Below are 11224 nucleotides of genomic sequence, written 5' to 3'. Positions count from 1 at the left end.
TACAGACAGCATTCATAGTTAGGATCGAACCCAGGTCTCTGGCGCTATAATGCAGCCACTCTACCGTAGCGCCACCTTGCCACCCTAAAATAAATGTCTTTGGACTAGCAAGATGCCTCCTCCACACACTATTCTACTCCAGAAAGTGTAGGTTCCTCTTCCCCAGGAAATAACAACCCCTTCCCTCCCAAGCCAGCAGCAGAGAATTCAATCTTTCTTTGTGAACATTCCCTGCTGCTGGAAAATTTCTTCTTGCATTGTGGCGTGACTCTTTAAAGGAAGTCAGAGATGTAAGGATACATGGCAGAAGCACGAGGTTTGGGTAATAATGCCTTGTCTGCATGAGGCACAGCAGCATTTCATGAGAGAAATCATCCTATAGTTTTCATGCAGGCACTAATAAACGCCCTCCTGTCAGAAATGTTCAAAGTCGCATCAGAAAGATTGCTAATATTGATTTAACACTGAAAAATATTGTTGCAAATACATTTCTAAGCAACTATTTTTACCATTACTTTTCTTTTATTTCTTTAAAACCCAGTAAATTTCTTCAATAGATTTATTTTTAGTTTCCTCATATCCCTATTGTGAGGATTCAAGCAATATTTTTAACTCCTCTGCGGTTTTCTGATTTGCATTTAAAATGTCCCTTGCATCTGTCTTTGGAGGGCTCTATATTTCCTCAGCCATCCGCTCAATATACCTGTTCAACCCTTTCGTTTGATCTTATTAATACTTGTAAGTTTTTTTTTACTTGTTTGTTTTTGCAGCCCATATTGCTGTCACCATGCTTTAAATCTCACTTCATCTGTGGGATCATATTGCTTCTTGCACTGTTGAGAGCCACAAATGGATTTTTTTAAATAAGAAAAATCATTGCAAGCTATCCAGTTTTGTTGTATGAATTTCTGAATTAATTTCAGTTGCAGGTTTTTGATGTTTAAAACTCCCCGATCAAAGGGTGGAGATCTAACATCTGGTTTCTGTCTGAAGTTACATCTTAAAATGGAACCGAAAATAACATGAAGCTATTTAAAGGATCAAATTCAAAAAACAGGCAAAACACTTTGGTCTTTCATTTTGTTTGAGCATTCTGATCAGACTAAGTGGAGAGCCACAAGACAAGAGGAAGATCAAAGGAGGTGAAGCTCCAGTTATGAAGAACAAACAAATACTGAAGCCTTTTGCAGCAATTCTGCTTTTCTCAATTCTTGCAGCAGGTGTGATGTTTAATTATTTCATTTTTCATTGTGCAATGTGATGAGTAAATATTTCCTGTTTTGTTAGCAATAGAAACCTCAAAAGTGCAAAACCAAAAAAATAATGAAGAAGCTTTCTTCCTAAATAATCAGAAACAACAACAATGAGTTGATTGTATGTGGAGACATTGGTGCAAGCATGTGCAGAAATCATTGATTAGACTTGTTGTAAATTGATTTGTGGAAAGTACTACTAATACAGTGGCACAGTGGTGCAGCTGGTAGAGCAGCTGCCCCACAACACCAGAGACCCGGGTTCGATCCTGACCTTGGGTGTTGTCTGTGTGGAGTTTGCACGTTCTTTCTGTGATCGCTTAGATTTCCTCTCGGTGTTCTGGCTTCCCCCCACATTCCAAAGACGTGCGGGTTTGTAGGTTAATATGCCTCTGTAACTTGTCCTTAATGTGTAGGGAGTGGATGAGAAAGTGGGATAACATAGAACTGGTGATAGTCGATATATCGATAGTCGGCATGGACTCGGAAGGCTGAAGGGCCTGTTTCCGAGCTGTATCTCTAAACATCGTCTGCTCATGCAGTCTCTTTGCACATGAATATGATCGCCTCAACATGCAGTGGTCCCATTGATTTATGAATGATAACATTGTTCGTTCTGTGTATTCCCTGTGGCCATGAATGTGATCATCTTTGGCACATCTTGACTTTTGTTTTTAATTACTAATTTAAGTAATTCCTCCCAAACTTGAGCAACCACTTGAAATGAGTTTCTGCTGCAGAGGTTTTAGTTTCTAATCACCATAAATTAACAACAGATTAGTTCCAGTGGCAATCTGTAGCACGTGAACCAAGAGAAAGGGAATATTACCACTTCATCAATTGAGGGGCTAAGATTCTTTATCTCCATTTAGTAATTTAAGCAAAGTGTGATAACTGGTCCTAAAGCATCCATATTGATATCCATTCCCAAGCTGAAAGGCTACTGGGCCTCCTTGAGGATTAATTATGACTTTTTGAAATAAATAAAACAAAAATAAACTAAAAAACTTAATGAAAAGATTCAAAATTCAAGTAAAATGCAATTGGAGAATAGAAAAGTATAAATGGTCAGATTCACAAAAAATGATTACAAATTTTTAAATCACATATAAAGCAAATTTTAAAACGAAGTCCTGTTTCTTAAAACTCTACTACATTTCAAGACTCCAAAATTCATTATTTCATGATTTAATTCAAATGAACTAATGTATATCAATTGGTGTTAACTTTGATGATACTTGCGACTTTTTTTCATGTTCTTGCATGTATTACTTGACTCCTGATATAACCACCTCCACCTCTTCCCTTTGCCCTCCAAACCCTGTGCCAAACGCATACTCACTGTCAAAAAAGAGACATTTACGTTTCTAATGCCAGCCATTATATTGCTATTTTTGAATAAGATAACCACATCTTTGCCCTAAGCTACATCAGGAGTGCCTGTTAAGTAATAAATGCAAGAAAAAGAAAAATAATTGCGTCATCAAAGTTACAACCAAAAATCTGATTTTTAATATAAATGCATTTGGAAAAATAACGATAAGCGCTAAAATATATCTGTTAAAGATATCAGTGAGATTGTATTGAACACTATGTGAATGGAGCACTTATGAAATTATACCCAGAGTGAAATAAAATATTGACAACACAAAACAAAATGCAAATTAAGGAAAAATTAAATTAATGTAAATGTTAAAATAGTAAAGGAAAAAAATAATGGATTTTTGGTAAATAAATCTTCAAGCCATGATGATTTTCACTGTAGGATTTTTTTTTAAATTAAGTATTGTAAAATGATCTATATAATTTTTCAGAGCTCTGCTATCATCACATTATTTTAGATAGGATAAACCTGATAACCACAAATCCGTCAGCTTAGATAATGTTCTGGTCCCTTTGTTTGTGATGAATGTTGATGGCATGTTGGTGTCACTGTGAAGACCAGCGCTCATCTGCCAGAAGTTACGGAGATCTGTGAAAGAGAGTGACTGAACAACTGTTCAAATTCTATGTCCATTTGGATATCATGTAAAATCTCCACGTTCGCACTTGCTGGTAGCAATGTTGGTTGTGACGAGGGTATAGAGCAGACATGTCCAAAGTCCGGCCCGGGGGCCAATCGCGGCCCGAGGTCAGATTTTATACGACCCGCAGCTTCCGTCTATTTATGGCCCGCCAGCACTGTCTAACAGAATGAAGGTAGGGGGGTAGGGGGAGGGGGAGAGGGAAGGGGAGAGGGCGACTACACATCCCGGCGGCGGGGTTGAGGGCGTGCGGGGGGGGCGCAATAGTTAAAGGTCCGGGGGGGGAGAGCATTAGTTAAAGGTCCGGGGGGGGGGGGGGGAGAGCGCATTAGTTAAAGGTTCGGGGGGGGGGAGCGCATTAGTTAATCGGGGGGGGTGCATTAGTTAAAGGTCCGGGGGGGGGGGGGGAGCGCATTAGTTAAAGGTTCGGGGGGGGGAGGGAGCCATTGGCCCTTGGGTATTTTCACATTATCAAATCTGGCCCTCTTTGAAAAAGGTTTGGACACCACTGGTATAGAGGCTTCAGGAAAACAGGCAAGAACTGATTGTGGCAACATGTACATTTGTATACTTTGGTAGAAAAAATTGAAAGCCAGTCTTTTTAAGTAACGAAAGATTGAATGATGTGATAGTTGGAGGGATCTGAGTACATTTCCCCAGTGTGGGACGAATAAAGGAATGTATATGAGTTATGTTGGCTTTTATTGCAAGAGGATTTGAATACAAAAATACAAATGGCTTACAATGGCTTAAAACAATTAACTGTGCCTACTGAGGCTGCATTTAAAATATTGTGTACATATCGGCCTAATTTAGGAAGGGTAGATTTGCCATACAAAAAATGCAACAAAGGTTCACCAGGCTGATTCTAATGAGAGAGGTTGTGTTATACGAGGTTTGATTAAACAGATTGGGACCAGACGTTCTTAGATAAATTTCTTAGATTAATGAGAATGAGAGGTGATCTCACTGAAATATATGAAATCTTTATGAGACAACAGGATAGATTTAGGGATTGGGGAGGCTAAAACCAAGGTTTGACCATTCAGGTCTCAGATGACAAAAAATATCACCCAGAAGATAATAAATGTTAGGGATTCTCTATCCAAGGAATCTGTGGAAGAGAGTCACAAAGAGCAATAGATTTCTAGATATTAAGGGAATGAGCTTGATACAAGAAAACAATGTTGAGGGGAAAGGTCGGCAATGATCTTAACGAACAACAGAGGCACAAGGGTACGTAAGGCCTACTCCTGTTTCTTCTTCCTATGTTCTTACATTCTAACATGTTATAGCTTTGAGTGCAAGAGTAAAAATAAACATTTTCTCTTTCAGAGGATCTTTGAATGGTGTTACTCATGGGTCATATAGAGCAATTTACCATTTGTAACGGACTTCAATAAAGTTATTATTTTCTGAATAAACAGAGATATATTATTTTGCACAGTGACACCTGCTATGTGGTAGATAGTTCTGATGTCTATATACTAAAACCCTCGTTTGTTTGTTTGTTTGGTCCTGAACTACAGCCAAAACGATACACGATAACGCAACAATTTTAGGCCCACTTTACTAACCATTGGTGCTAATGGAAGTTTCATTGAAATCGGTGTAATATTTTTTAAGTTATTCACATTTTAAAGTTTAAATCTATCTCTGAGGGAGGGGGGAGGGAGGGAGGGAGGGAGGGAAGGAGGGGGGAAGGAGGATAGGGGGGTTGAGGGGGATGAAGTGGGGGGAGGGGAAGGAGATGGGGATGGGGAAGGGGGAGGAGGGGAGGGGGAAGGGGGAAGGTGGAGGGGGGTGGGAGGGGAGGGGAGGGGAGGGGAGGGGAGGGGAGGGGGGAAGGGTGGTGTCGCACCAATGCAGGAGAGGTTTGGGCTTTTATTATCTGTAATAAATGTTGCAAAACTAATTTCACATTAAACTATGCTGATGAGGTCTGGGCATTCAGGGATGGTGTTTACAATCATCTAGAATTCTGCTCACCTGGTTTTCCTTTCCAATCGTCTGCTCTTGCCAGCCAGTGCCAACCCCAGCGCGCCAATGTCCTTCTATTAAAGACCATCAATCCTTTGTACTTTGCTCTTATTAACAATAGATTTAGAACATGCAGTTGATACGCAGAACTGTCTTAACTGCATATAGACACAAAGTGCTGGAGTAACTCAACGGGTTAGGCAGCATCTTTGGAGAAAAAGGATGGGTGACATTTCAGGTTGGGACCCTTCTTCAGTGTTGTTTCAGTCTGAAGAAGGGTCCCAACCCGAAACGTCACCCATCTTATTTATCCAGGGAATCTGCCTGACCCGCTGAGTTACTCCAGCACTTTGTGTCTATCTTTGGTATGAACCAACACCTGCAGTTCTTTGTCTCTATATCTTATCTTTACATTCAGATACCATCATTTTTTCTGTACTCGCAAGCCAATTAACAGATACATTCAATTTGCACCTGGATTTGCTATTGTAACTTCCACACTTATAAGTGCTAATGATTCAGAAAGCTAATAACCACATCTATTTTATTCCAGCTGATGCTGAAAGCCACCTTCTAGTTAAATCACAATGTAAATGCATGACTGTGACATCCAAAACAGTTGTTTCTGAATTGCCTAATGGTGCACGCGTGGAGCAGCTCATGAGAGATATACACATTGTGTAAGTAAATGCATTTTCATATGTGAATGTACCCACATGGTTGAAAAAATGAAAAGGCTGTATTGGAGACTGTAGGCAATTTTGTGCTGTGGTTCATCGAATCCTTATAACGAAAAAGAAGCAATCAATACATAGTCAGAATCAGACCATAACACAACCCCTAACAACCATTCTCATTCCTTGCTTGAGTTATTTCCTGCTTGCTCTATATTCCCCGAAGGCCCTGCCTGATTTCATTTTCCTGAACCTTACATATGTTTCCTTTTTCTTTTTGACCAAATTTACAACCTCTCTTATCACCCAAGGTTCTCTTATTTTGCCATCCTTCCCTCTCCTCCTTTCTAGAACATGCTGATCCTGAACTTTGATCAACTCTGATATTCTTTAGCTAAATACCAAATATCTGATGTGGACCTCCAATAAATGCTGCTCCCAATATACTTTCTGAAGCTCCTGCCGAATAATGTTATACTCTGCCTTATCCAAATTTAGTACTATTTCCCCTAGGTCTCGACTTTTCCTTCTTCATAACTATCCTAAAACTTTTGGAGTTGTGATCAAAGTTCCTAAAATGCTCTTCCAAAGAAACACCAGTCACCTGGACAGGCTCATTTCCCAATACAAGGTCCAGCATGGTCCCTCCACTCGTTGAACAATCCACAAATTGGTTCAAGAAACCCTTTTGGATACATCTAACAAATTCTGCCCTTTCCAAACCTTTTGCGCAAAGGAAATCCTAGTCGATATTGGGGAAGTTAAAGTCACCCATTATAACAACCCTATTCCTATTGACTCTTCCCATAGTCTGTCTACATATCTGTTCCTCTATCTCCTGCTGGCTATTGAGAGCGCTAGAGTATAATCCCATCAGTGTGATTGCATGTTTCTTAATTTTGAGCTTTACTCATATTACCTCAGTAGATGAGCCCTCCAGTATGCCTTCTCTGAGTGCCACTGTGACATTCTCCCTGATTAGTAATGCAACCCCTCCACCTCTTTACCTCCCTCTCTGTTACGTCTGAAACATCGAAACCCTGAAAACGTTGAGCTGTCAGTCCTGTGTCCCTCTCGCAACGAAGTCTCCATAATGGCCGCAACATTATAGTTTCATGCCACTACGAGATGCATTATCCCGACTTATGGTCCAATTATTCATGTTGGTGCTTATTTCTCTAAATAAACTGAACGCTGTTGCTGCACAAAGATAAAAATTTAAAATAGTGGTATCCATAGTTAAGATTACCACAGAGAGCAGAACATGTCTGCACTGAATGAAGTCAGCTGTTGTTTTGTTTGCTGGGTGAGCAATTCGTAGGAAAAGTAGTAGGGATGGCACAGTAGTAGAGTTGCTGCCTTACAGTGCCAGTGACCTGCATTCCATCCTGATTACGGGTGCTCACTCTGTGGAGTTTGTACATTCTCCCTGTGACCACGTGGGTTTTTCCCAGGTGCTCTGGTTTCCCCTCACACTCCAAAGATGTACAGGTTTGTAAAATAATTGCCTTCAGTATGTTGTAAAAAAATGCCACTAGTTTGTAGGATAATGTTAATATATCGGGTGATCGACGGTGGGCTGAAGGGCCTGTTTTCTAAAGTCTAAAGTCTAGTGATTATAAGAAGTACTTGGCCATGGAAAAGAATAGATGCTATCTAATCATCTGTGAAAGACTTATCCATCCCTGCACATCCTAACATAATGCAAAACCTTTCCATTTCATACTTCCTGTTTTATCTGAAAGACAACTTCCTGGAATAATTTCCAAGCCATTGAGATAATCAATTTACACGCTGACTTAAAAGTTCACTGCATATTATTTTCTGGAGCAACCTTACATCATCCAAAACTGATTCAGTTTCAACTTGGTATTGTCTTTATACTCGGTGAGGTTTGTTACTTAACGGGTACAATAATTATGTAGGATGCCCTTCTTTTCTATTGCTACAATAATTGCTATTTGGCCATCTTCAAATTATTATTTTAATTCTTGACTTTCTTCCTTCAATCACTGATATTGCCTACCCACATCAACAATTATGTGGTTGGACAATCACAGCTGTCCATGCTGTCAGCTGAAAGTTGCCCATGTGCAGAATGACTTCAGGGCATTTGGCTGCCAATTTCTAGTAATGTTAAAATGGGTTTTAATTGTTCTTTTATTGGCAGAGTTCCCACGAGGAGCAGAGAGAACATTTCAGATCCAACCGCCCCTCTTCGGAACACGTTTGTCTACAAAATTTCAGATTTGTATGATTTATATTTTAAACTCTTTTTTTGCAATATATAATTAGAGCAGGTTTCAGAACACAGCCTGCACCTGGTATTCAAATTTTAATACATGGTGTAATTCAGAACAACAGCTCAAGTGTGCTACAATCCAGCCTTCTTGAGCCATTTCTGAAAATTCAGGCTGAACGGTGGTGTCATTAGTGGAGCGGCTGGCTTCTGCTCCTGTGATCTTAGATCCAGACCTCAGGTGCTGTTTTATGGAGTTTGTACTATGCGGGATCCTGAGCATTCTGGTTTCCTCCACATTTATAAATCATGAAGGTTGGCAGGTTACCAGGCCATCCTCTATTACTGCTAATGTGCAGATGAGTGGTAGAATCTGAGGAAGCATTAAGAGTGAATGTAGGGAGAATAAAATGGATCAGTGTTAAATAATTCAAAATTGATGCTTGATGGTTGCTGCTGACTTGGTGGGCCAAAAGACCTATTTCCCTGTTGTTTTTCAATATGACTCCATTATTATATGAAAGCTTTAGTTGGACATTTTGGCAAAAACGAGACTTAAAGGTATATTCACAATTGTTTTGGTTTTTAATTGTGCCAGAGGAACCATCTTCTCAGATAAGTGAATGGGTAAAATAGTCAAAACAACTAAGGAAATAAGCAGAAAAAGACACAAAATGCAGGAGTAACTCAGCGGGTCAGGCAGCATCACTGGAGAACATGGATAGGTGATGTTTTGGGTCAGAAGCCTTGTTCAGACTTTCTTGTTTCTACAAGGAAATTAGCAGAATGTTTTCACACCAAGGGTTATTAGGATTTGTGATACATAATGTGAAAGAGCAACTTCCAATAACAATAGAAACCATATTTAAAGAGGACTAATTTGCAGTTTGAGAGAAAAAGCTGGAAGTGGAAATGAACTTCACATCTATTTTGAGACACCACAAACATGGCAGTCTGAATGATTTCTAATGTTCCAAAGTTGTGCTTAATGGCGTATTGACAATAGTGATAGGACAAAAAAAATGTGGTGCTATGTGGTTTAGATTAAAACCAGAAACTTCTAAACAGTTCATGTTCCCATGGCTCAGATATAACTGATAGAAGCTTCCTTTAAATGCATAAGGGGATCTTTTGTTTATTTGAAAAATAATTCCAAGACAATTCTTTGTTATGTTTTCATTCATTTTGCATTGGTTTGACATATCGACTTCATGTGAAATGATAGGGAACACCTATATTTATACAGTTAAATCCTTTTATGGCTTTCTTTCAGTGTAAATATGAAGGACCCTGGATGACAAGGGATATTGAGGCACTGGTCAGGAAAATTGAGGCATATTTCAGGTATAGGCATCTGGGATCAAGTGAATCCCTTGAGGAGGATAAGAGATGTAGGACTATACTTAAGAAGGAAATCAGGAGGGCAAAAAGAGGAACTCCTGAATAGTAAGTTTGTGAATTACATCAATATTGGTGATGTAGTGGATAATGAAGAAAGTTATCTAAGATTACAACAGGAGTTGGATGAATTGGAGGTGTGAGCCAAGTTAATAACTTTGACAAGTGCCAAGTTAAACCGGGGCATGATATACACAGGAAATGGTGTGACCCTGGAGAGTATTGTAGAATGCAGGGGCCTAGAGTTACAGGTACAAAGTTCCCTGAAAGTGGCAACACAGATAGAAAGGGGGGGGGGGGGGTGAAGAAGGTGTTTGCCACACTTCCCTTTATTGGTTAAGGTCATTGACTATGGAAATGTGGACATCATGTTACAGTTCTATAAGAGAACGAGCTACCAGGATGAGTTGTAGAGGTAGATATAGTTACAATGTTGAAAAACATTTGGACAGATAAGTGGATGGAAAAGGTTCAGTGGGATAGGCGAAACTGGGTTTCACACATTGGTCAGCACGAGGGAGTTGGGCTGAAGGGTATATTTCTGTGCGGCATACCTTTATGACTGTGTTAATGAGAAATATATTTTTGATCATATATTTTGTTGCAGCTGCAAGAATTGCAACCAAAAGCCAACTTTACCTGGACAACCCCAGTGCAAACCCCCACCTCCCCCTACAGATACCTGCTACGGCCCTAACATCTAGAGAATGCCAAAACCGTAAAAACAATATGGATGCTGTGTGGAATCGCAAACGGCACAAGAATCCACAGCCTACAGCGCCCTCTACTGAAACAACACATGATTCGGCCTCCATGTCAGATGTCGTTCCTAGAACTACATTGTGGGTTTTTTTAATACATTTTTAGCTTTATATAGTTGCATTAGCTTTCTGGCTTCCTTGAACATATAAAATGCTTCATTGATTCAAAACCTGTTTTGTGTAAATCCTATTCTTTGACTTGCAGTATCATTTCTAATTTATCATAGTTTGCTTTTACTTTTTTTGATGACAAACAAAATGAAGCCCACATGTCAATGCAGCAGACCACCACTCAGTAGGTTTTGTGGAAACAGAAGTTGCAGAAATATCTTAACATATGGGCCTGAATTCTGTAATCAGCAGCAAAGCAAAAACACCCACTATTCCAGGGAATCGCTGGTAGGTAGTGTCTTCAAGTGGACTGATCCTTGTAAGTCACAAACATAATGCAAAAGGTGCAATTTTTGATAAGTACTTCAAACAACATGCAGAGCACAAATGCATCAGAGAAAAGAATATAAATTAGGGTCAGTGAATTTTATAAATATTTTTTAAATATTGTTTTCATTATTCCAACGTACTCATACTTTCAAATACTTTGGAATAATCACAATCCACAAATATAAAATTAATTCTTAATGGGCAAAAGATTATTTTAGCAATAGTAAAGTTTACTATCCCATTAAAAATTTCATTACCTTGATTATAAAAATAAACATGCTTGAGGTATTTTGCAGGGAGAATAATGTATAAATACCTTGATTATAGATAAATTGGAATGACCTACAATCACTGAGATAGAGAAGATTGCACAGTCTTTTACCCAAAGGAGGGGAATTAAGGACCAGAGGACGTTTAAAATGAGAGGGGAAAGATTTAATAGAAACCCGAGGAT

General features: G+C 39.3%; 1 protein-coding gene across 1 annotated transcript; it reads left to right on the top strand.

Moving 5' to 3' along the window:
• The first annotated feature begins 989 nt into the window (after positions 1-989).
• On the top strand, positions 990-10487 carry LOC144600493 (immunoglobulin J chain-like). The gene is made up of 4 exons (XM_078412142.1): positions 990-1220; positions 5811-5937; positions 8102-8182; positions 10176-10487. Exons 1-4 carry the CDS (start codon positions 1157-1159, stop codon positions 10270-10272), a joined length of 369 nt encoding a protein of 122 aa, XP_078268268.1. The 5' UTR covers positions 990-1156; the 3' UTR covers positions 10273-10487.
• The last annotated feature ends 737 nt before the right edge of the window (positions 10488-11224 follow it).

The sequence above is a fragment of the Rhinoraja longicauda genome, chromosome 1, assembly GCF_053455715.1.
Source record: "Rhinoraja longicauda isolate Sanriku21f chromosome 1, sRhiLon1.1, whole genome shotgun sequence".
Lineage (NCBI taxonomy): Eukaryota > Metazoa > Chordata > Chondrichthyes > Rajiformes > Arhynchobatidae > Rhinoraja > Rhinoraja longicauda.
Note: the sequence above shows the minus strand (reverse complement) of the source record. Positions and strands in the feature narration are given on the sequence as shown.